Below are 26,929 nucleotides of genomic sequence, written 5' to 3'. Positions count from 1 at the left end.
CCACAAAGCACTCTATACTTCCGTAGAGTTTCACCTTCAGTTACAATGTCAAGTCATAGCTCCAACTCAACTACTTTAAACAAAAAATGTGCACAAATAGACTGAACAATCGCACACAAAGATAATTCAGAAAGAAGATTTTAACTGTAGTAAAAATGGAGAAAGAAAACACTAGTGAGACAAACCTAATCCTCCATCACCTATCCATAGATTATCATTTGATAATTTTGAACAAATTAATCAAAATTTAACTGTCAGCAAAACCATGACAAAGAGAATAAATCATAAAAGGACTATAAATTATTTATTTATTTATATCCACAAAAAATGGATTCAGGGAAGGTCAATGGTCTCGTTTGCCATCAGATCCACTCGTCCAAATCCATATTGGAGGTGAATCCTGATTTGGATCAAATGGCATCGAAGTTCATTAACTTTATCAATTAAATACAATTCGAGCCCTGAAGGTCTTTTTCAAGAGCAATATTTTGCCTAGCGGATTCCTGAAAGCATGAACCTTGGTGCAAGCAGAGGATGAACCAACAAACATAATAGGTTCTATGCCACGACCAGGGATCTGATAACCAATGGAATGTGGGAATCAATGTTTCATGTTGAACTCTGCTTGCATTTCTCCTGCACAGTAACAATAATCAAGTGGTTTCAGTGTACTTTGGCCAATCAACAATACACAATCAACCCGCAAGTTCATTTATGGGTGCTCGGTCCATGACACTGGATGCAAGCAGTGCATTGTTCTGTAGAAGTGGATCGATATCTGGCAACTTAGGAATCTGGAATAGATGCAAGCAAATCAAGTGTCAGTATACTATTTGCATTGTAACAAACTGAAACCAAAAAGAAAGCAATGCTAATTGCAAAAGATACATGCACCCACCCGACTTAGCAGCTTTTGAAGTGAAAAAAATAGTGGATGTCCTGGGCTGAAATTTTAAGCTACATAGGGCAGTTTCACTACCTTTCCAAACACATCCTATCTTTTCCAATGAAACTATTTTAGAGATTTTTTTTACTCTCTAGCAATTAATTCCCATACCTTTTCAGATGCTTATTATTTGTTACAGAACTCTAAATTTGTCGAGTCATATCAGGCAACATTTCAGCACAGGTGATCAATCTTCTGTTCCTTGTCATTTTAGATGGATATGCAGATTGTATTCCCTTTCAAATCTAGCCCAGTTGATTTTTTAATCCATGTTTTAGTTGGAGTGACACTCATGAAGCATGCATTTCCATCTTTAATGACAAAGACAATTGAAGTATTTTATATGAGATCATACTTTGATCTCTAATTAGCATATGATTATGATGCTGACACAAATCAGCTTCAAGAGGATGTTCTTGTAACCAAGATTTGACTTCCATTAATTTTTCTATCTTGAAAACCACTGCCCTTTCTTGAAGTTTAAAATCTTCTCTGTAGTCAGCAATTTCTGTTCTTAAGGCAGTACATTATCCTAGTTTTTGCAAACTCTAGCTCATGAATGTTTATCACCGACACTCCTAACATGTCTGGTACTATGGCCAATATGTATCTTTCAGATATAAACCATATGCCCTTCACCACATAACCAAATCATTAATTAAATAATAGTTTTTCTTGTGCTAGTGACTTATAATGAGTAGCAATATTTCAATTTTTGTTGGTTTTGCCGCTACACGCTTATAGGCCCATTAATCAAATTCTCTTATTATATTTAGAAGATTTGATCATAAAAAGTATTACTGCGAGAAGAAGGGTGAAGATGAACTAGAAATTTGCAACTATGATGAACCCAAGCTATTTGGAGGCAGCAACACAAGGGTAGGGCCAAAAGGATTAGTACAGATTAATTTATTTTTTTCTTTTTATTTTTTCTACTTAGAAAAGGAGATAGCTTTTTCTAAATCTTAGAAAATCAGTTTAGATATGAGACCTATCTTAAAACGTAAAGATTTTAGAATAAGTAAACTAAGATTTATGAAATATAATTCAGTACTATAAGAGGATAATTGAGGGCATATTCAGATGGACAGTAAGTTCTTATAAGTGAAAGTTTTAGGCGTCTTCGAACTATTATTCAACAAAATGGAGAGATTAAAATTATTATTCAGAGCAAAAACTAGATGGTTAAAGTGGAGAGAGGCATTGTGAGCTTTGCTATCATTGAATGTGTTCTAACTAAAAAGAAAAGTTCTAAAAGACAGTTATTAGGCTACCCATGTTTTATTGATTGGAGGGTTAGGTAGTTAGAAAACTACATCTACCAAAAGTTTGTATAGATGAGATAGTGGGTGTGAGATACCTATTGATGTTGGATAAGATAAGATGAGTCTATTATTCATAATACAAGAAGATGTAGAGAGACCTACAAATGTTGTATCAGATAAGATGAGTCTATTATTCAATTCGAGAAAGGTAGAGAGAGACTGACTTCACCAGAAACAATAAAAGATATTTACATGATCTTTGATTTAACAAGTAATAGTGTCTTAGACAGTATGGAAAAAATATTCATATAACCAACTTCAAATACTTGGAATATCATGACTTGTTTGTTTGTTTGTTGTTCAGAATTACAAGTAACACTCTTAACTAATAAGAAAATAGTTTGGATTATGGCTTAATTTGTCTTGACACTAAACTGGATTCAACCCATACCTAGACAATTCCTTCAACTCCACAACTGGAACTAACGAAATTAAAAATCTGAATAACAATGTGCAAGCATAAAATGGGTTTTAGCTTTTTAAGATAATAACGAGTGTATAAACTACAAGACCTCTAATTAAACACAGAAACTTGTTAAACATAATGATTCAGAAAAACTGTGAATGCCAATTAATTTGCAAAAATACTAAATTACTCATGTAAATTATGATATTAGTCACCAAACTGATGTCTGGTATCTTCATGAACTGCAGGTTTTAAATTCAAAAAGCATCAGATTAAAACAACCAACCTGTGCCAATAAATCTATTGTACGACGTAATAGTCTAGCTAGGTCCCCCTCATCCATAGCACAGTCCATCATTATTTCTCTCCAAGTTAGACCAGAGGCCCAGGCTTCAACCATTCCAGAGAACTGACCGTCTAACTCACAGGGTATCTGTAAAGTAAATGAAAGACGAATAAATTTAACAAATCTATAATTTTATGAGAAGTAAACATTTACCAAAGATGATAACAAACCTTGACGCCATATTTATCCTGAATTTGGATAAGAGATATTCTCTGCTCCTCCAAAAGGTAGATAACATCAATCACAATTGAGGATGGCTCATAAATATAGCTGAAACAAGGAAAAAATCATCAGAAAGAAGGTACTTTCGGACTAAAAGGGAGTTCGCAAAAAACTGTAAAGCATGAATACAGATGTAAGGCACCAATACAGTCCAGATATATGACACCAACATGTTGATACAAATTGAAAAATAAGATAAGAAACAATATGGATATGAAAATAAAAAATATTTATGAGATATATCATATTATATAAGACAAACTTCAACCACTTTGTATAGCATTATTAATCATCAATAATAAGTATATCCCATGCACCATAATTCATAATGAGTATTAACATAGTTCGCCAATATCATATAGAAACATCATGGCTTTACGATAAATGAAGCAAAATCATTCTATTATATTTTACTAATCTTTCATGTCCAATACATGATAGTAAGAAATCTGTTTAATCATAGTTCCATACAGTGCTTTTAAAAGCGCTAGGTGTCAAAAGACACCAAAGTCCCAAAACGCCCGAGGCCTAGGCACTCACCCGACTAAAACAAGGCACTCTCGAATATTAAAATTTAAAAAATATGATATTACCTATAAAATTTAACAGTGCACCACCTTAATATGTTCTAAACTCTTAAGTTCTAACTCCTAACAGAGTAATAGTGCACCACCTAAATATCATGCAGCAAGTTAATTGATGAAAATATTACCTATAAAATGAGAAAGGGAGGACTGAGAAGATAGAGAAGCAACTGACGACCATAGAGGAATGTGGGGGAAGGCGGAAATAAGCGAAGAACGAAGATGGACAGGGTGGTGGACGACACGGATGAAGGCAACGAACGAGGTTGCAGACGACGATGAATGGAGCTACAGTGGCGAACGAAGTGTACAAAGCCAGTGGACAACATTGCCGATGGTAGCAGACAGAGCTGCAACGACCGAGAGAGTGTACGAAGAAGGAGGACACGCGATAGGGTTTCGCTTATGGTTTCTTTCACTGGGTTGGGTGCGCGGGGAGGGGGGTTGCAGTGTTAGGGTAAGTAACATTAGTTGGTTCAATTAAACCAACTTACTTGGCTAGTTGAACCCATGCTCAAAGTCGAATTGATTTGGCTCAGGCACTCGCCCGAGTAGGCGCCTGGGTCAAGCGCACGCTTGAGCAGTGCTTCATTGAAACGCCTCGCCCCGAGGTGTTGTGAGGAGCTCAAGTCTTGCCTTGCCTTTCCCGAACGCCTAGGCGAACACCCGAGCACTTTTTAAAAACACTGGTTCCATCATTATAATTAAGAATGAATATTACACTAAGAAAAGTTCCCCAAAAAATATCAATGAATTATTGTACTGTATCCTATATATCTTAGTAGTTAGTACAAGAATTTTCAAAAAGAATAATTTTTTTAAGAATCAGATACGTTGAGAAAGTATTTGACATGTACCTTGGAATTATCTTATAAATATCATTTTTGACACATTTGATACATATACAATAAGCAATTCCAAGTGTTCAATTTTCAAATACAAAAAAGCTTTTGTAGTCATCAGCTAGCATCCTTTCGCTGCTGTCATATCCTAGTAACCATGATCATGCAACTAAAAATAATGTATATTGAATCCCTTAACTTGTAATTTAATTCAGCACCCTAACCACAATGGTGGCTTTTCCAAAAGACAATCTGTTTGAAAAGATGCATATTACTTGTTTAAATGCTCAAAAGGATTGTTTTTGGTTCTATTTCTCACTGTCCATCTCTATAACTGGAACATTGCTTCTGACATCTCTTTCATTTAATATATTCTTGTTTTCCGGATAAAATATCATAAGATCTTCCAAATTTCTGCCAGGTCATTTTCTAAGTGAAGATTGGCTCACTTTTAGCTCTTACAAACTTCTAATCATTTCTGTCACATATTTGTATCCAATTTATGAAACCAACAAGCTTAATCCCATTTAAATAGAAGACTTGATGGTTCCTAAAAAAAATTTTATGTTGAAAACTACACTATCAACCACCTTACTTTTCAGAGGCAACCAACACAAGGTTGAATTCTTGTTGGGTAAACAGACCAGGGCTTATTGCATATCTATAATCCCAGCCAACAACATTGTGCATACTGCCTGGTACTTGGTACATACCTGTTCAAATTTTGGGCTTACTGCCTGGTATTTAGTATATTTCCATGCCTCACCCATAAAGGTCCAAGGACAGACCCTTAACTGAACTTTCAGTCAAGTCTCCTCTCTACTCCGCTCCTGTTTCACTGAACTTTCCTCTTTCAATAAGATTCAAAATCCAAAGACCTCTTTTAGTCCATAGCAAAGATCTAGGCCGAACACAGTTAAACCCCAAGGAACTAGCCTAAATCTACGTGGATCTGGATCAGATCTGATGTAGCCTAGATCTATGTGGATCTAGGTCAAATCTGTAGCAATCAAGTTTAAATCTTATAATATTAAATTAAACAATGTTTATATGAGATGGTACAAAAGCCTCAACAAAGTGTCGACCCTAGCATGAAAACATGATAGACATTTTAAAAGCATTAGCAAGGTGTTCACTATGATTACAATTGTCATGGTGGAAGAATCGAAAGGGTGAAGATGGATCTAGCTTAGGGATTTCTTCACATCATTAGTAAGGTTAGTTTTCAGCAAAGAATTGGGAGCCAAGAGATCCTAAAGAAGAAACAATGAGATAGGAATTCAAATATTTAATGGGTTGACATATAGGAATTCTACTGTTAATCAGTAATGAGGTCATACGGATGGCCACAAAATTGTTGGCGTCCATGTGTCTATGTATCATTATATGATGTACAAGCAGGCAATGAGGATCAAATGCTCTTGACACATCACTGGTTATGACAATGGTGATGATGCTAGTGAGTTCAATAGGCATGAGCATCATGCCAACACCAAGTAGAAGGCATACCGGTTCCTTCAGTTACTTTAGACAGGTTGACTTTAGATGCCAGAGACCTTGAACCATGGTGATTTAGTCTTGAATGTCAAAACATAAGAGGACTAATGGCTAACATATAATAAGAATATTGTCTGGACAATTGCTAAATGGTCTTTTTAACATCCCCTTACCCCATATGAGTTTGCAAGAAAGTATCTTAATGACGAGCTTGAGAACATGCACATGGATGACATCTTTTAAAAGCTAGAGGGACCTCTATGGTGTTACTATGATGCAAAATAGATGGTCAGGACTCGAAGAAGAGGAGAAAGAGGAGGCAGAGGTAGAGAGGAGGATAAGTGCTAGTGGCAGTGAGCTATGAGTGGGCCCATGGCAGAGGGCGGTGATGTCGTACTTCATGTCATAAAGGGCTTAAGGGTTGACAATGCTAGAGAGAGAGAGAGAGAGAAATGAGGGTGAATTTAATATACTTTACAGTTTATAATATATTAAAAGGGTTTTTGATTGAACCCTGAAGCAGACCGGAACTGTTTGAAATGGGCTGGTCCACAATCAGAAACTCCATCAGCTCGGTATTTACTGTTTGGATCATATCAGTCTGAGCAGTTTTTTAACCATGGTGGACACCAAAACTTTGTAATGGTCATGTATTTTATGATTTAAAACAAGTTTAATGTTTGAATATAAACCTCATGGTTTAACTTGTATGCTAGCTTCAACATTTTTATTTGCTTCTATATATGTTTCTTCTTTTTATAATTGATAATAGGTCATAAAATATCAAAGAGATAATGAAAGTTTAAAAATATCAAAGATGATGAAATTCTTGGATCTGAAATGGATACGATCCAGATAGGTTTGTACTGATTGGTACCTGCCTGTATTAGCACTCAATGGGATCAATATAAGTATCAATTTCAATCCTGAGCAGAGTTCAATTTAATATACAACAAATATTTCAATCCTTGGACCATCCCATTTATTTCTCAAGAAGACACGACCAGCCATGAAAGAGAAGATGCATATCCTTTTACTTGGTTTTGACTTTGATTTGGTAAGCCCAGTTTTGGTAGGATTACTGGCAGTATCCGATGTTTCAGACCGAATTAGGGAAAATAACTCAGTACGTGTCCTGGTCTCCAGTCATTTGATACAGACCGATCCATCTAGGTTTTAGAACCATTCCTTATAAGTTTAATAATTTGAATAAATGACCATCTTGTTTGTTTTTTGTCTCTTTATGTTATCAATTACATTTCAATATTCCATTTATTTTAAAATTTTAAAAAAATTCTAATTTGTAAGCTCTTATGTTTTCAATTCTTTAATTTATTTATTTCACTGTGTAGTAATTGGTTTATTGCAAGTTCATAGGAAAAGTTTTTAATTAAGAAAATAAAAGTATAAGATTGATTTGGCAGAAATACCAACCTGTTACTTTTCCAAGGTCGCACTTTGATTCCTTCTGAAACCAAACTTCCGCATACAGCAGCGAGTTGTGCTGGCTTCAGGTTTAATAAGACTTTATTCCTAAGTATCATTGCAAGCCATAGCTCATTTTCTCCTCGAATTGCTGCTGCTGTTTCACCTAAAGGGTATATAACCTGAGTGCTCAAATCCAATGCTCTTGCTTCTTGTATTACTTTGCTTATCTAATCAGAAGAAACATAAACTGATATAAGTTTAGCAATCTTGAAATCAACTGAATTGATGAAGTGCAAAGATTAAAAAACCACGAGCTAGAAAATCAGATACTGAGATGTTCAGCAACCTTGCCTTAAAATCCTTGCATATATGCAACAACAATACACATGAATAATGATATTGTAGACATGGAAGCAATGATGTGATGCACTAACATATTTATGCACAAGCACCAGAGAAACTTGCACACACAAAAGCAGGCACCCATGAGATACAAGCATAAAACAGAGATATATTTCTGTAATATCTGATTGATCTCTGAACATGTACTAGTAAGAAGATTCCAACTAGAACTGAGTTTACCATGAATGTTTCCTTTTGCAAAGATGCACTGTTTAGGTAGAATAAGTGACAATTTGAATAGCTGATTGATTACACATTTTGTTATAAGCAAAATATACTGAAGAAAACAACTTTAATACATTGAAAATGAGAAGTTCAAAGAATTTTCCTACAGGGGAAGAGGAGAAAGTAGAAAAAGATTAGGACAAAAGGAGAGTATAAGAAAAAGTATTGTTTAACTACTATAGCATTCTGTACGTACCAGTTTTGAAGAACATGGTATGCTGCTTAATGCTTATAGTGCAGTTAGTACATACAACATAATGATCCAGTGCTAGATGGATCAAACCAGACTGCTGTCAACCAAAAAAAAAATCCCACTAAATTTTTTTGTCAAAATCAAATTGATTTTTGAAAGCTTTGGGTCTAAATCCATCAGAAACAGAGTTGTGATCTCCTCCCCTCCATCTCTAATTCTCTATAGGGAAGCGGTTAAGTGTGAACAAAGAAGAAAAAGCATTCAAGTGGAAAATTTTTGCCTGCAAAAAAAAAGAAGAAAAGAAGAATTTGAGGCAATGGAAAAAGAGGAGGAAGAGGTCACTTTTGGTTCCATCCCACACTTTTTATTCTAATTTTCTATAACCTTCCTCCTTGTTATTTTCTTTGTTTCTTATCCGTATTAGCAGGTATGATGGTATATTCTAGTCCGATAGGGGATAGTATTGGATCCAATACCAAATTTAAAATGTACACATGAACTACTTAGTTCAGGGTGACATGTAGCAAGCCATGACATTGTTGCTACTTTCATTGCAAATTGAACTGGTCATAATCTAAAACTAGAGAAACCTCACCTAAATTATAAGAGAGCAACATCATGCATAGCACCTTGTGAACTCTTCTTTTTACATGCTTATCCCCTTGACTCCAAAAAAAAGGACTATGAGGAACAGCAATGACCCTGCTCTAAGCAATACTGCAGTGGGGGAAGGAGATATGAGAAGAAGAGAAGAAATGAGAATAGAACTAAAGAAGTTTAAAGATTGTTATCACTTACCATCATCATCATCATCATCATCAAGAGTATCTAGCATATAAGGCTCCCGCTAATACAGGGGATACAGGAGTCGATAAACAAACTTACCCTCTACTTATAAGTAGAGAAGTTGTTTCAGTTACTCGTCCCTTGGTCACATAGGCCATGAAGGTGCAACCTTATGGTTATATTAAAGCTCACTTTTTTTGCCTTTTAAATATTACCATCATCACAATAAAATTATTATTGCTATTTGCTAGTACTTATGATTTCTCTATTTCCTCTTTAATTCTAAATCGGAATCAGCTAGTACTAATAGATATACTGACAGTATCAACATGCTTAGCAATTCAAGGGGTAATCCGCATGGGAGTAGTACCTGAGATTTAATTCCTCCTACCAAAAGAAAATATTTAATCAGCCAAAATCACGATTCACCCCATAAAATTGGGTTATAAGTGACATTCTTTACAACACAAGGGAGGATGGAAAGACTGATTGAATAAGTTCTTTCAGTTTGTTCGTTTCCATATTTTCTAAGAGATAGGCAACATCAAACAACCCTACTCTAGTATTCTATAGGTGCAATTGTCTCATAGAGCAGGGAAAGAGTATATCAATTTGGAAAGTGTTAGAGCCCACATAAAATCAACAAGATATGATGAGGTGGTCAATTGTCTCCACAAAATAATGGCATATAGTGCAGTTTGCGATTCTTGGCCCTTCTCCCTCTCTTTCTTTAAATCAAGAACCATTTCAATGTGGAGTTTAATATTTACAGGAAGGAAAATTAAGTCTAGATGTTGTCCCAAAGTTTTCCAAGTTTTCTGAATATATATATATGATGAATGTATTATCATTGCAAACTAATCATGTGGTATATGCAAGGGACATGAATGTTATTGAATAATAAACAAAAAACATGGATCTATCAAGATTACAATGAAGCTCTTATGGAAGATCGACCAAGCATAATCAGTGATATCTTTAGAGGACAAGTAACCATCCTCCTGCAACACGAGGATTGACTGGTCAATCACTAGCTGAAGGTGTGAAATCTTGGTCCAAGACTAGTTTTGGCCCTTGGATTGACTGGTCCCATGAAGGGTATAATATGGCGTACCATGTGTTGATATCCTCCTGTACCCATTACAATGGGTCCAATTTCAAAACTAGCTGCAAATAAATACAAACCAGATTTAGGATTTTTCTTTTATGGGTTTGACCTAATAGGAGCTAATAATTAGTAAATAAACATGAGTTTTGACTATATTATGAGTGAATAATGAATGAAAAATATGTTTCAAGTACAGATTACAAATCGTACATGAAAAGAAAATGTCAATGAGTACTTTAAAGTCCTGAACATGACATTTTAAATAAAAAAAAGAACGTCATACCTCGACGGTTAGTGATTAGGCATTGTCTAGAAGCTATCATGGGGTTGCCTGATTGGGTCAACAACTCTTAATGATTTAGAGCATCCATTAGAAATAAGCCATAACCCTTAAATTTATCCCACTTTTATGGAAAGATCAACTAGTCATGACTAATGATATCTCTGGGAGACTGGAGAACTGTCAGTTGATTTCTCATGAATGGAGGTTTAACAGCCAACCAGTGGTCATCGTATCTAAAGGCTAGCTGTGATTCAACTATTGTCAACTAGGTCACAATCTGATGTTCGTATGCCTCATGAACCTTTTAAGTAAACCAAGAATACTGAATCTGGTCTGGCGTATGTGGTATCTCCCATAGGATACGTGGATGAAGCAAGGTGTCCAAGTCAAGAAAGGGGCTAAATCTGCATTCAGCTGAGTCAAAGCAGGTTATGGACTGCTACCAGATGATAAATCTCAAAGTGTACTGAACCTATATCAACATATAGGAGTCAGCATACCAAGTTTCGCTCTAGTCCTGAGTATAACACTGGTATAGCATGGTGCACATGCCAATATTTCATAGACCAGTATATACAATTTAAACAGAGTGATACAAACTGGTATGACTATTCATGCTCTTGAGCTTCCATATAAGCTTACAATCAGTGTTTTGAATACCGGTCCGTATCAGCGTATCGAGCTCTGCTCGGTACGGTACGTATCGGTATATACCGTCGGTATGCTAGGGCGTACCGATGATACATCCTAAAACCTTAAAAATACCATCACCTGCCATGCAAGGGCGTACCGATCGGTATGCCTTGGTAACAGTCAAAATCTGGGGTGGTACTGGTCGGTACGCCTCGGTACCGATCAAAACACTGATACTGTTAGGTAGAGGACGGTCCGCATACCGGTATCTTCTCGGACAGGTACGTATCGCTCGTACCAGGCGGTTCACATCAAAATTGTGAACCCTGCTTACAATAGTAACTTATAAAGGTAATCAGAGAACCGGAACCAAAAAATTAACATTACACTTTGTCATTTAATTAAAAATTATAATTCATCTCATCAATAGGCACCATGTAATATTTTATCATATGGAAAATTGAACTGATTTCATCATATGGAATAGGATTTCCAATGGAAAACTTATTAGTGAGAATTTCTCAATTTACCTATTTGTCTATATTGTTTTAATTGAACTATGTAATATTTTATCCAACCAAGCATAAGGTTGATAAATTAATTGGACAATAGAAAACATTACAGTTTTACTAATGCAGCATATTAAAGTAGCATCACCATACATGGCATTGAAACATTGCTGTGATAATTCAAAATCCAAATATCTTAGTAGATATGCACTACACCTGCAAGAATTCCTTCCAACCAGTTGGCTCAATTTGTCCTATTCGTTTACTTAAGCGATTTGATCTAGCATTCAGGCGTTCCATTTTCTCTTTTATAAACTTGGTCATATCAATGATCTTCTTAAATTCTTTAAACCCTTTGGTATTTGTTATCTTTTTCTTCAATTGAGAGACTCTGCTTCTTTGTTCCTTGTAACGTCCAACAGCATCTCGGTATGCTTCAGATTGATTTGCCACCTGTCACAATAATATAAAGCAACCTCCTCAATCATCATCATTCAACAAATTATGTTCATATGCATGTCATTCACAACCCAACAATATTATAAGACCTGGACAACTAATTTTCTTGATTTATTTTGACTTCTTAAGTCCTTTAAACAAAAATATGAAGTTTTTAAATCAAATAGCAGAAAATATTAAAATAAAATTCATTAGGATTTTGAGGCATGAAGTTTGTTGCAGAAATGGATCTATCCTAAAAAGATTATGATTTAACCACAGAATCTGTTGATGATTTTAGCATATCCTAGTTATAATAGTTTAACAATACTTTTTATTGCTGCAGCCAGTCGAGGCTATCTTTATGTAAACGAAGGAAGTAGACACTCAACCAATATATAACAAATTAACCATTTCAGAATAAAAGCATAGTGCAGCCAGTCAAGGCCATCTTTACAAGAATGAAGGAAGCAGACACTCAAGCAATATATAACAAATTAACCAGTTCAGGATAAAAGCATAGCAGGCATAACTTGGGATAGATAAAAACCTCATCGTCCTCCGAAAGGCTACTCAATACAGGAACATTTAAACTCCATGACCATGTCTCAAGAGAACCTCCAATGGACCATAATGACCCAAATTCAGAATCAGCAATCTTTTCCCACTGCAGATCTTCCTTGATGAGAAGGTTCCTCAACATTTCTCGTGGTAGTATATCACCATCAAGTGATGAGATGTTTGGAAACCCTGTTCTATATATTGTTTTTAACCATTTTTCTGTAAAGAGATACCATGAGTTATCTGAACTCAAAGCCACATAATATGCTGGTTTGCCATCTTCATGACTTACAACATCTCTAGAACCTGTCTCCAAGTTGTCAAAATCAGAAGAATCCAACTTAACCTGCAGAAATCAATATTTTGCATCAATAATGTTTTTCCATCTTTCCAACAAAGCAAAGAAAGGTGCAACAAAAACACAATTAGGGGGAAAATGGAACCAATGCCAGCTGGAAGGACCTGCTTTCTAATATATATGTCCATGAAAACATGTAAAATATGTACTACAGCAATTGATCAAAAAAGAATCTGAAACCAAGATTGCGAACCAACATGTTAAACATGCAGGACAAAACGATACACATTACCTGAATACATCCAATTAACTCACCTTTCTAATCATAATCTCCCACCAATAAATTCTAACATGAAACCTTGATGTCAATTCCATCTAAATGATTACTTAAATATCGATCAAACAATTTATTTCAATTCTTTCCATCTTTACCGGTCAAGAAATATGTATTTATTCACTGGAGATGGTGCTTTTAAAAAGTTATGAGATGTAGCAATAAGATAGCACTTGAAATGAAAGTATTAGCACTAGCAAATGTATATATATACAAAAATTCTAGGTTTTTAACACTGACCATATTCATGATTTTCTGGACAGAAGAAGAGCTAAGTTTTCCAACATATACAGCAGGTATATTGTGCTGAACTCCTTCCTTGTCTTTATATCGCAAACAAATAAATGGAAGGTTTCCACTTCCAAACTTATCTAAAAGCGGTCTCCAAGCAGCCATTCTTTTGATCTCCATCTGTCGTCTGAGTTCAGTCCTTGTTCGTTTCTCAGCCTGAGAGTTTAGTTAAGCACTTCAGAACTGGGGACATAACAAACATTTTGTGCCGAAAACAATCAAATTTTACTTCTAATAAAAAAAAGTAGCAAACGTATTAATTATGCACTATCATTCAAGTTGCATCATTTCTAACTTCTTGAAAATGATGGTTCTTGTAGTTTCTATAAGTATCCTTGTATGTCCATTATCACATTATAAGAAAATTTTCCACATACACAAAACTGTATGGGAAGTAATTTATTTAAATCTTAATACCAGCACTTCCCCATGAAGATTTCATGTCCAAACAACTGATGGAAGAATCAAGGACTAACTCTAAATATTTTATAGTTTGGTTTATTCTAAAGATGTACTTATATTTATTTCTTTAGTTCAAGTCATAACTTTTACTAGGAAACATTTATTTGTCCAGAACATTTAGGTATCCTGGTACATAACAATGAAGAAAAATCCATGAAATCAGTATAAATAAACATTCATTCACCAAAACATTGAAAACACAATTCATCTTTTTAAACTCAAATTTTGATATCAGAACATATCCCATCACAAATTACGTATTAATAAAAATAAACAAAACATTATAAACTGTTGAATGCAAACTGAATAGCAACTCATAAATCAATACAAAAATTAAGTCCTTGACTCAATAATATTGTAGTAACCTCAAACTTCAAAATGTGACAAGAGAATGATACCCTTAATTCTTCTTGCAGTTTAGAGATCTCAGCATAATCATTCTCAGATAACTGTTCCTGGCATTTTCTATCAATAGCATCTTCAGTAACTTCCACAGAAAGCAACTCAATTTCATGTTGTATTTTTTCAAGCTCTTCTTTGGCAGCTTGCATAACATTACTGCCAACATAATTTCCAAAGCTTTGCTCCACTAGCTTTCGAGCTTCTTCCAGAGTTCGTCCACAGTGAGAAAGTTTTGTACCATCTGGATCATGAAGCTTACGAGTAACCTTTGCACCCTATGGAAAACATGGTGACAACATATTATAACAAGCACCTGAACAAGAAATTAACAGGAGATAAACATAACCATACTACGTACAGCAAGGAGATTCAAAACCATCCCGTATGAAGCAGTAAATTGTGAAACAAGAGGTTCAAGCCCAGCAGAAAGTAGCTCATAGCACTCCTCAGCTCCTTCATAGGGAGTCTGTATAAGAACAGCATGACCCACTTCATCAATGCCTCTCCGACCAGCACGTCCTGCCATTTGGAACAGTTCATTTGGGCTTAGAAATGTGCGTCCAGTTTCACCCTTTTTGCTAAGTGAGGAGATTATAGCTGTTCTAGCAGGCATATTTATCCCAGCAGCAAGTGTTTCAGTAGCAAAAACAACTTTTACTAGACCCCGCTGAAACAATTCCTCAACAAATGATTTCCACAGAGGCAGGCATCCAGCATGATGAGAGGCAATTCCATGCAAGAGACCTTTCACAGCAACTTCTCTGACAGCATCAGGATACTGCTTCTTAAACCTCCTATATTCAAGTTCGACTTCACCAGCCTCACACTCATCTAAAAGCTTGCAATCCTCAAGATACTGAACAGCAGCATCACATCCTCTTCTACTAAAAATAAACCAAATAGCTGGAAGCATATCCCGCTCTGCAAGGTGCCATAAGGTATCTTTAATCTGAGGAACCTGATGCATAAAGTATAATCTCAGAAGATATGTGGTCAAAGAAAAAAACATATGGTTGACAAAAAGCATATTTTGATGTTAGTTAAACAAGCAAGCATTAACCTGCAAACTTAGAGACCACAAGTGAATAAAGTCTATACCTGTGAACGGCGAATATAGTTCATATCATTTTTTGACAATGGTGTCTGCTGTGAGAGACGAGCAACATTACTATAACCTCGTTCAACCTTGCCCATTCTGTGCTTCTTAGTTTTGCTTTCATTGAAATGTTCACCTCTTGAAATGGATGTTTGCAAATAATCCAGTGAGAGCTTCCTTCAGCAGCATACAAAAAGATCAAAAGCCACAGATCAATTTCGAATTTACAGCTAATAAACAAAAAGCTACAGAAGATTCAGCTAGCATGATGATCTCTAAGCCTACATCACATAAATCAGATCAAGCATAGTAGATATGATTAAATCTTGGACTAATTTTCTCTCCCCTCTTTGGATATAATTTTTGTTAAAATCTGACACAATAGAAAGAAGAAACAAGCATAGTAGATATGATTAAATCTTGGACTAAATGGACATAGTATTAAAAGAAATTAAATATATCAGCATCAAAGTTTCTGATCATCCAGTAAATACTATCAAAGATTCTGGCATGAAAACAATCTCTAACCTTGTAGAGTTTAACCATTTCATGGTTAATTATATACTAGAAAAAGATGATGCAAAATAATCAAATTAAAGATCACAAAAGGACATCAAAATAACTGTTAGCACCATAGTATATCACAATATGCCTAGAAACTTGAGTGCTATTTGCACATTGATTGATAAAAGACTAGAATTTAAAACATTCCAATAGTTGACCCTCCAAAAGAGGTCAACAACTCAACTCTGTTAATTGAGCTTTCTGTTTCCATATTCCAGTATTAGTGATATTTTTAAGGTGAACATCAAGTTACCAAGAAAAAGCATTCAAATGGAACATACTATGTGGAGAGGATATGATGGATGCAGGGTTTGCCGTACCGATCCGTACCGCCCGGTACGTACCGGTCCGAGTACTGTAGCAGTTACTGTAGCACTCGGTACACCTGGGTGTACCACTCGGTATACCGTACCGTACCGGTACCGAGCCCAGGTCGAAATACAGGTACGATACGGTATTGCGAACCTTGGATGGATGAACCACAATTTGTTATAGAATAAATTATAAATTCATTCAGGAGGTTGAAAAGAATTTTTCTAAACTTGTACAAAAGAATTTAAAACAAAGCTTCGTATGAGCAATGAAAATCAGTCATCATTTGGTGTACCACCCAGTATAGATGAGTAAAGACATTAACATGATCATCGTAATTACCTATTCATTCTTTTCCCTTTCTCATCAAAAAGAGGTAGCAGAGAGTTCTTCAGCGAGAAGTGCCAAGTAAGTGGGACCGGTCGTTTTGTTGATGTTACCAACTCTGTTTTACCATGAATCTGTGTCAAACAATGAAGGTTGGAACATTTGGTAATACACAAATTACAATAAAAGAAACTATTAAATTTATCTTGATAATTTTCTAACATATGGATTTGTCACATATCACCTTAGAAACTGCCTCAAGCCAATTTAAATATTATTTTCACAATGTATCAAGCGTACTGATTAGATGGTTCTACAATTAAACTCTTTTGGGCATCAAGACTTTTGTATGATCATCGAGAGCCCCTTAGATTAAGTAAAATATAGTTGTAAGGTCAGTTGTATTTTATGTATTAGAGCAAAGGGAAATTAAGAAACAATATGTATAAGAAATTCGTGTAGAGCTAACAATGATTAGAATGTTATTGTGGATGGAGTTACTAGAAAAGATAAGAAATAATGACATTAGGGAACAATAAGGTTAAGTCGTAGAAAAGGATAAAATACAAGAAACAGTCTATGATGAGATGAAACATGTTCAAAGGATATCTATGCTATGCTCAGTGCTCTTAATTTAATTAGAGATTGCATTACACAGAGGTTAATGACACAAAAAGATCATGTAACTGACATCAAAAAGTTCGGACATTACAGTTTCTAGTTGTTAGGTAAATCTTTTATTAAGTAGAGTTTGCACACACATGCCTCTATAAAAAGATGAAAATTATGCATTAACCTTCTAGCATCTGTAAAAAGATCAGCATACCACCTACTAATTGCCAAAATCAATGCCAAACTAGCATACAAAGCCTAGGTAAGAAGTACATTTGTCATGTATGAAATTTAACTTCTTGCTAGCATATCCTTGAAAAGAACACATATGCTTTTAAATTTTTAGGGATTCGTCTTGACTTGTGTACTTGAAAGTTAAGACTACTTCTCTCGATAACCAGGAACGAAGGATCTACTTTTAAATTGAACATTAAAGTTTTCTTCGTTGCATGAGATAGCTATTATTTTGCAATAAAGTCTGCCGAGGTTCATTTGCATCTTAGAACTTCTGAATGCCATTCCTACAAATTTCAAATTGAACCACACTGTCAGGCCAAGGACATTGTTCTTACAAGTTACAAGAGGGTAAATTTCAGAGAGAAAATTATGACTTACTTCAGATAGTTAAATGTTTCTTGTGAGGAACTTTTGACTTTTATCTCTTAGAGAGAACAGTCTATATAATCTGTCGACAAAGAGTTCAAGTTTACCTTCCAACCCTTGTTTACAATTCGGTTGAACCATTTAACTATTGGCAATTAGTGTTGTAGGAAACTTCTTTATCCCTCTGGCTATGAGTATAAAATGTAAACAGGATCTTTGAGTGACACAGGTGTGAATATAATGAAGTCAGTCAGTGTAAAGGAAGATGATATGACTGCAATCAGTATATAAATATTATGTGCAGACCAGCAAACATTGTCAAAGTAGGGGCAGGGACAAGGTTGAACGTTCCCCTTCTTTTGTTGCATATGGTGTGTTTACATGGACATGAGTACTTTTCCACTATTAATATATCATTTCAATTAAAATTAGATTTTTCATAGTTGAATCAGTATGACACAAGATCCTAGGTTGAATAGTTCGAGGAGTTTTCTACATGAAATAAATTGGAAAAAAGAACTCTTTAGAATGTTCACTGTTCCAGTACAGATTTCAATAAATTAGCATCAATAGCAAGCATCTTCCTTGACATGATAAATTACATACCAAGAACTAGATGCAGTCTATGCATTACCTGCCCTATCCAACCAGCCAATTCATCGGGATTTGCTACTGTAGCTGAAAGACAAATAAGCTGGACTTCTTTTGGGGAATATATAACCTGAATAATCTTGTATCAGTTCATTCAGATCAATAATAAGCAGTTCAAATTTCAAGCAACACAAACTAACTAAAGCATTACTTACTATTTCTTCCCAGACTGTCCCCCGAGATATATCACTTAGGTAGTGCACTTCATCCAAAACTATCACATCAACATGAAACAATCTACTTGCAGAAGAAATCATTCCTACACTGAAATCCACAGTACTAATCACTGATGTGCACCATCAATTTATTTAGTGTATCAAGGACAAGGAAACACAAAGTATGGAAAAAGAAGTGATATGAGAAATGCATAATGACTATTCACTAATTTTGCATGTTACCTATAATGACAAGCTAGTAGATCCATTATATTATATCACATACTTTCTTATCATGTGATTGCTTATTTCTTTTTATTTTTAGCAAAATACAAAACTACTAGTTAATTTATGCTTCAAAACAAAATATTTGAATTATTCTAAAAAAATGGAAACATTGCATGATAGGGCACCATACGATGGACCAAAGTTTCAAATCTCAACTGTACCAATTTGTTTTGACCATGTTTATTGGTTTGATCAAGCCCTAGTTGGCCAAATGGGACAAGTGGCTCGATGTTGAAAATAGGTTTTTTTCACAATTTGTTTGTATCATGTGTGATATGCTAACTCCATTTCACATCAACACTAATATATCAGATCTTGGTCATTACTTCTAGTTGAAAAGAGAGCCTCAACAAGATGATCCTCTCTCTTGACATCATTTTATTAGTGGCACTCAAGGAAAGGTACAAGTAGACCTCATCCATGGGACCAAATATGATTACAGACACCATCCATCCATTTCACACCTTTTACATAGATGACATCAGTTCTTTGTGTGGGCAAGGGAAACAAATTGCAAGACTATGCTACAAGTAATAAATCATATGAGTTGGCATTTGGTTACTTGGTGAATTTATCAAAGACTGAGGTCAATTACACGGCCAATATGCAACTCAAAGTTGACGCTCATCGTCTCCAAATTCTTCGAATTCAGCAGACAAATCACCATTACAAGCATTGGGGTTACATCATGTCTTAGGATTAAAAGCTAAGATGTTTGATGTTTTGGTTGATACTTGATAGGTTATAAAAAAATGTTAAATGACTGAAAGGAAAAAACTTTAACACGAGCTAGGAAGGAAATCTCAATCAAATAAATTACCCAACCAATTCCCACTTATGAGTTGCTTCAAGCTTTCACTTACTACATTACTTTAAGACAAGCTATTAGAAAGTTTTCATGGGAATGAAGGGAAACGTTGAAGAAATATGTTTGGTTAATTAGAACAATATGTGGTAGCAAGTCTGGAGATGAACACAATTATTGAATCTCAATGTACAACTAATGGAACTTGAAGGTACTTGTGGAAGTCATTTTATAAATAAATCAAATACATCACTGGAAGGAGTATATATGAAGTTAAGACCATTCGTAGGCAAACATGTAGATTACTTATCTAATGAATTTGCCATTAGTACAGGATTTCATCAAGAATCAACTTTAAATCTTTACCATTTTGCATTGGTAATGGACAAACTTATCATATTCAGGCATGTTGATCATCCTACATGACAGTTCATGTTGATCCTGGGGCATAAGAAATTAGCTTCTGTAATCACTTAAAGAGCACCTTTTATAGAGCATGTTGCGTAAAATCTCCGTAGTCATGATTAGTATTGGTGCTTCTTTGTTGATAGCAGAATCTCCGGTTAGAAGCCCAACATAAGCATCACCAAATGTCCTCCTGAAAGAATTGCAAAGAATCAAAGTAGAATATTTTTTTTTTTTGGTAAGTTAGAATAATTAACTATGGCATAAATGAATAGAAACTTCAACAATATTGAATATAGATTAATTTCGACAAAGACAGAATTCAAACAATTTAAGAGGTAACCTATGCTAAATTATCAAAGTGATCTTAGTTGTTCAGTAACCAGTATCTTTTGGTTAGCCTAATTGCTAAACTCTGACTTCAAAGAAGACCTTGTGGGCTAAAAGATTTTTAAGTAAATAACCATCACAGGACATACAATTGAATGGCCTCTAACCTCTGTTGATGGCATGAAAAAACAACTATATTGCAGCCATGACACTGCATAGCAACTAAATGTTAACAACTGAAATAGGCTTTTACGACAGCTGCTACCATCCCCTCAATGTAATAAAATTACCACAAAGGAGTTCCTTTAGTTGATCATTCTACAAATCCACCCCACCTTACTCTTCTCCTGTCTTTTTTCTTTACTCTTTTTTTTTTATTTTCTAGGTTTCATTATCTTCTGTCTCTATTTCACCATTGTGACCATTTCAACATGTAGTGCAAGTGAATCAGTTCTGATCCTTAGAAATGGCATCATTGCATAGTCGTAATTTTAAGTCTTTGCTATTAATTCATCTGATTTGCTGAATGTATTTATGATTACATAAAGCGCTCAAGTTAAATTTCAGCTTATCCTGAAAGGGTACAAAGAGCCATCAAAACCTTGGGAGAAATAAAGATCTAGTAAGCACAGAAATATTATAATTAAATCGGTTAGAACTTTACTTGTTAACACGAACTAGTGATCTCTTTCATCAAACCCCCAATTGCAACTATGTTAATCAAATTGCTTCCTACATACTGGATTCTAAAATCTTCAAACAAAAACTTGTGGTCAAGGTTCGCAATATCGTACCGTACTGGAGTTTCGACCTGGGCTCGGTACCGGTACGGTACGGTATACTGAGCGGTACACCCAGGTGTACCAAGCGGTATATTCAGGCGTGCCGAGTGCTGCTACAGTGCTGCTACAGTGCCGGACCGGTAACAGGCGGTCCGCGTACCGGAAGTCTGTCGGACCGGTACGTACCGCTCGTACCGGACGGTACAGTCCGGTACTGCAGACCATGCTTGTGGTTACTACTTACTAGAAGATTCTTTGACACAGTTTTGCCAAAAATTTAGCCTTGATTAACTATAAGCAATGTTAAAAAAGGATAAGTAGAGCAGCCAGACTGAGATAGTATTTCATACAATTATATAAATTCTCACCATATTTTGCAAGAAATTTTTCAGACTAATCAGGCCTTCTTATGACAAACCAGATGGTGCTGCAAGCCTCAAAGGTTTTTTTCTTTTTCATCTGTCTAACAGGAATGCTTCATCATTTGTGTATATGTTTATTGATGATTATGTAATTAGTGAATCCTTGTATTTCTTGTGAGATATCAACTTAAAAGTTAATTCAACAATCATTAGGAATTTTTTGAACTCTTCTTGGAAGTTGATGATATGATTGACTTTTCTAGAATATTACAGAAGTTATAAGTGGCTTCAAATGCTAAAGTTAACCAAAATCTTCATGAAACATCTGTTTCTAGTTTCTACCATGAAATTATTATATATTTCCTGATATATACAGCAACAAGAAATTAGGACCAGTCGTAAACACTATACTAAACCTCATCTTAGCCACTCTTTATCAACTATGTCGATAAAGCTTGATCTATACTTGGTATTAGAGTTGCTACTTACCTCATTATGATGCCTCATTACGGTGCTCAATTCATCTTTATTGGTAATACTCACTGTAGAAATTTTGTTGTGGACCTGGTATAAATAGTCTATTTTGAATTAGGTTGACATCGTTCAAGTTTTTCCAGAGATTTATATTGAGTACTGTCTTTTAAAGTCAAGGTCATGTATTAGGTTGTTTGCAGTTTTAAACTGTGGTTTGAAATGTAAAAATATTTCCTTGTTATGCTGTTCAGAAAATCTCTAAATATCCAAATATGGGTCAGATGTTGGATTTAGGTCAGCTTCAGTCCTTAGACACAAAGCTCAAGGAATGGCCAAAATGCACTACATAATGTGCCTTGAGATGATCAGGGCATGAGAGCAGTTGAAAGCTTCCCTGAATAATATTTAGTATTTTGGCAGTTTATCTCAAGATAACTTCTACATATTCTTATATTAAATGGGTAGAAGTATTTGTAAGAGGTCTATTATTCTGCCACTGAAAAAGCTATCAATTGACCAAAATATACCGGAAATCACGAAACTTTTGATTTGACAGAGCCTTCAAAGGTGTTGTGTAGAAAAGCCTCCTTCCTCTGGCTACGGTGGCTACTGCAGCAGCTTCAGCAATTAAAGTCTTCCCACTGCTTGTTGGCGCAGAAACAACAACAGATGAGCCTCTCAAGAATGCTTGAATAGCTAAACGCTACACAAAATGCAGAAAGAGAAGTCAGAAAAAAGAATAAGGAGAGAATGGAACAACTATAATTAGATTGTCAAAGAGTGTGAGTGTCATCTTTCTGACAATGACATATTTTCAATTCAAAGTATAGTAGAAACCAAGGAATGCAATTTTTCCCAGTTCGATATGGTACAGCCGGTATTTACTGGCCCAACCACCGACCATCTCATGGATCAGCTCATGTGCAATACAAGGCGTACCACTCGCTAAACTGTACAAACATGACTGTCACATCCTTTGTTAGGTTAGCCTAAGGCATGCGATATTCAAATGATACTTAGCCTGCAAAGGACAGCCTAGACCTTAACCTCGTATAGTCCACTGAGGATTTGCACAAAGAAGAAAGGTTAGAAAAGCAAACACACAAGTACTATATTTTCATCAAGCACAAAAAAGGAAAACAAAATTAAGATTGCAAACAACACAAAACAACTAGATTTTATTACGCATAAATGGCTCAAGCAAATGGACTGAACAATCACACACAAAGAGGATTTTGAAGGCAAGTGAAGGCCGAGTGTTCACCTAGCATTTTCAATTGGAGGGTTTCTGGTGAGTCCTCTACCTTAAGCCACCCTTGTTGACCTTAGTAGAGTTCATCCATGTTCACTTGGATGAGGTTGAGGTGAATCTCGACCTTTGTGAGCCTTTTCCTGTGCTTCCGCAACACCGGCACTGATTGCCTCCCCATGAATTCTCATCTGGCCTTCAACTGCAGTGTGCAGGGAGGTTGCTCCTTCTGTGTGACCATGCTTTTCTGCTTTGATACCAAATTTCATAGACTTAGCTATATTTGTCTATGTCACACGATGTTCACATACACAGATATCGCAAGGGTGTTATGCGATGCTGAGTAATGTACTTGGACTGGACTAGGTGGTAAGGCCAATGTATTTTTTATTTTCTCAAATTTTAAAATAAAAAATAAAAATTCTAAGTTCCTAATCTCTCATGTGTACTCCCCTGTGTCCACATATGCTATCGCTCACATCCCTCGCCGCTTGTGTCCATTGCAGGTATGCTCACATGTGTCAGCCCGCGTCTCCCGTTGCCAACCCTAGCAATTGGTACTCTTCTTCTCTTTCTCATCCTCCTCCACTGCCTTCTCCCCTCCTATATTTTGTCGCCTCCTTCCCTCCTCTCCTTTCACACAATAGCCTCTCCTCCTCCTTCCCTCCTCTCCTTTTGCATCACCGTCTCTCCTCCTCGTCCTCTGTCCTCCACAGCCTCCTTACCTCCTACTCTCATTTTGCCTCGTCACCTTTCCTCCCTTGTTGCCTCCTTCCCTTCTCTTTTCCTTCGATAGTTCTATATCACCATCTCTCTTCTTCCTTCCCTCCTCCATTGTCTCTGTCCATTCTAATTTTTAAAAATCCTTAAATAGGATTTTTTTTATTTTTTATTTTTGAACCTTTTTTCATAAACTGATACATACTGATACATCGAGAGTGCAAGTATACCATACCGACGCTATATACCAAGGTCCGATACGAAATTGCATTTTTAATAGAAATAATGAAAATTTCCCTATAGCATTAAATGTATTAGGCACGTAGCCAAGTAAAGAAATAGGGTTAAAAAAATTAGAACCAATTCATAGCATGACAAATTAAGCAAAGCAAAAAACAGACTACTGCAGCCAAAATTTATTTCTTCCAAAAATAGATTCTTCGGCTTGGAAAATTACTAAAATATACACTAGGACATAGGATCTCAAAATCATCAAACTTAGTTTTGGAAGGTTATATGATGCAACCCCTACCCAACACAAGTCATTACAGATAAGAACACTACCAGACTTATTTCAAGCTCAAGCCACCTTGATTGTGTGCTTCTAAAGGTCCTAGATAGGCAAATTTAGCCGACAAGTGATCCAAGAAACACTGTCATTTGTTATGACAATGTTTGATCCTAAAGCGAACCCAGCAGCCCCAGGCTTGACCTCAGCATTATCAGCATTGACATTAATAGAGTCAAGCCACGTGGGGAAAAACCATATGGTGTGATCATCCTGTACTAGAAACTATTCTGCCACAAAGTGCAGCCGTAGGGCTAAATGAGCCCTACAGCAAAAAAAAGAGCCTAATATGTCAGTTAATAGATGATTGAGCATGAATCTCTCGGGAATCATATCCTACAGAGACTTGGTAGGATTTAGAAATTATTTTCTATTATAAAAGAGGCTAAAATCATATCACACGCAGAGTTTCAATGACATTTTATTTTGAACTAAACAGCCACAAAATGTATATTGGAAGCCCAAGAAGGGTCCACAACAGGTCTATGAGCGGGTAAAAAGAAATGGAAGAGAAAAATTCTTCTTTGAATTGGAATACTTCCACTTTTATTTTCAATGGCTAGTTCAGTGGGTAAAAGGAATTCTATTATTAAATTGGTATCAACAGACCCTACATAGACATAACATAGGTTAGCCACTTTATTTTACCACCAAAATTCATATTTTTGAAATTTCTACATGTCTTTTTCAGCATGTATAAAAATTAGTATAGCAGATATGAGATTGAAAAAAATGAATAAGCAGACTATCCAGAAAAGATAGGATAAAAATATGTTTATATGCAAACAATTATATATAATTCCTGTAGAGAATAAAATGATAGTGAAATATTTAGGACAATATGAACATATTCAAAGAAAACGTGATTACCCTAATTAGAGAAGGTGAGTCAATTAGGTGTATGGATACAAGGCGAGAGACACAACGAGACCTAAGACACAAGAAAAACAAAAAAGAAATTTAATTACACTTAATTAAACTAGATACATTGGCTTATACAGAGATCATTGGTGAGAAAACATCCATGTCATACCCATCCCAAATAGTTGGCACGTTATGGTTTGTTGTTGTTGTTGTTTGGGACATTAAGGCTTATTGTTGTTGTTAAACAAGAAAAGAAATAATTTAACAAAAAAGCAAAAATAAACTCTGCTGTAAACTAAAAGATTGTTCAGATTGGACAAGGTAAAGAACCTGAAATGTATCGATTGGGAAGTCATATATCCCTGCGAGCTCCTCATAATCAATAATCTCTTCACCAAACTCCCTAACTTCAGCAAGAAGCCTGGTCACTCTTTCCCACTTGTGTTCCTCGAATTTAGCAGATGGCCCCGCCTCCGCCTCAAGCTGAGCAGTCTCACCTTCTCTCTCCTCCTCTTCCCGGTCGACATCGGCCAGCAGCCCATCATCGTACTCCATGGTAGCAACTTCGTCATCGTCGTCGTCTTCTTCATCCTCGTCCGTATCAGATAACTGCTCCCTTATTGGAGAAGCAGAGCCTAAAGGGTTCGCACAGAGAGGGACAAGATGCAGCCTCGCTCTTGGAGAAACGGCGGACTGGGGACCGAGGAAACGGCGGAATCGGTAGCGACGGCGAGAGGCGGGAGGAAGGAAGGAGTCGAAGAGGCAAGCAGGAGAGGAAGAAGAGCAAGGCAGCGGTAAAGCGAGGGAGAGCATAGCGGGGGCAGCAAGTGGAGTGGAGAGGCCGAGAACGCATGCGTCGGCTTATCATCATTTTCTTTATATGGGATGTCTGATACCAAGTCATCACATTGTATTACCGCAACTGCGAGAATTAATTGCCCGTATCATAGGTTATATAGCGTAACGTGGATACGCTATTACGATTTATATGGAGAATGCCAAATATTCTAAAAGAGAGATGCCTTTTACATAAAAAGATAACACAGCTAAAAATGAAAGCCGGATTATCTTGACTATCGATCCATCAATCTCAAATTGAAGGTGTCATTTGGTCATTTATTTTGTTTCCTTTGTGGTGCATATTGCACTTTGAATTACACAATGCTACATCCGATATCCAAACTTTGTTCTTTCTTTTCTTTCCTTTGACGAAATATGTTTTAGTTATTAATCTAACAGTT

The 26,929-nt window shown here is 35.8% G+C and overlaps 1 protein-coding gene across 3 annotated transcripts; it reads right to left on the bottom strand.

Annotated features, from left to right (window-relative positions):
- Nucleotides 1–278: 278 nt before the first annotated feature.
- Nucleotides 279–26,535, bottom strand: LOC103995289 (DExH-box ATP-dependent RNA helicase DExH15 chloroplastic). Of its 3 annotated transcripts, XM_009415843.3 has the most exons (16): nt 26,019–26,535; nt 22,815–22,990; nt 20,419–20,532; nt 18,842–18,950; nt 18,670–18,756; nt 16,836–16,954; nt 15,620–15,794; nt 14,880–15,479; nt 14,518–14,796; nt 13,607–13,813; nt 12,724–13,080; nt 11,952–12,188; nt 7,603–7,823; nt 3,194–3,293; nt 2,964–3,110; nt 279–794 (listed from the first exon to the last, which is right to left on the bottom strand). In XM_009415843.3, the coding sequence occupies exons 1-16, from the start codon at nt 26,499–26,501 to the stop codon at nt 696–698; spliced, it is 3,510 nt and encodes a 1,169-aa protein (XP_009414118.2). In that variant the 5' UTR covers nt 26,502–26,535; the 3' UTR covers nt 279–695. The 3 variants fall into 3 exon arrangements, 1 of the variants encoding a protein (XP_009414118.2); XR_001979516.2 differs by lacking the exons at nt 279–794; nt 2,964–3,110; nt 3,194–3,293 and adding an exon at nt 10,135–10,369 and having other exon boundaries at nt 7,684–7,823; XR_010498976.1 differs by lacking the exons at nt 279–794; nt 2,964–3,110; nt 3,194–3,293 and adding an exon at nt 10,160–10,369 and having other exon boundaries at nt 7,697–7,823.
- Between the last annotated feature and the right edge of the window lie 394 nt (nt 26,536–26,929).

Source organism: Musa acuminata, chromosome BXJ3-8 (assembly GCF_036884655.1).
Source record: "Musa acuminata AAA Group cultivar baxijiao chromosome BXJ3-8, Cavendish_Baxijiao_AAA, whole genome shotgun sequence".
In the NCBI taxonomy this organism is placed as follows: domain Eukaryota; kingdom Viridiplantae; phylum Streptophyta; class Magnoliopsida; order Zingiberales; family Musaceae; genus Musa; species Musa acuminata.
Note: the sequence above shows the minus strand (reverse complement) of the source record. Positions and strands in the feature narration are given on the sequence as shown.

Excerpts from the sequence above, each read along its gene's own strand:
- LOC103995289 (XM_009415843.3), bottom strand. The coding sequence starts at position 26,501 with ATGCTCTCCCTCGCTTTACCGCTGCCTTGCTCTTCTTCCTCTCCTGCT. Across the intron at positions 15,480-15,619 it reads ACTATATTCGCCGTTCACAG|GTTCCTCAGATTAAAGATAC; the intron begins GTATAGACTTTA and ends TTTATGCATCAG. Across the intron at positions 14,797-14,879 it reads TGGTTTTGAATCTCCTTGCT|GGTGCAAAGGTTACTCGTAA; the intron begins GTACGTAGTATG and ends TGTTTTCCATAG.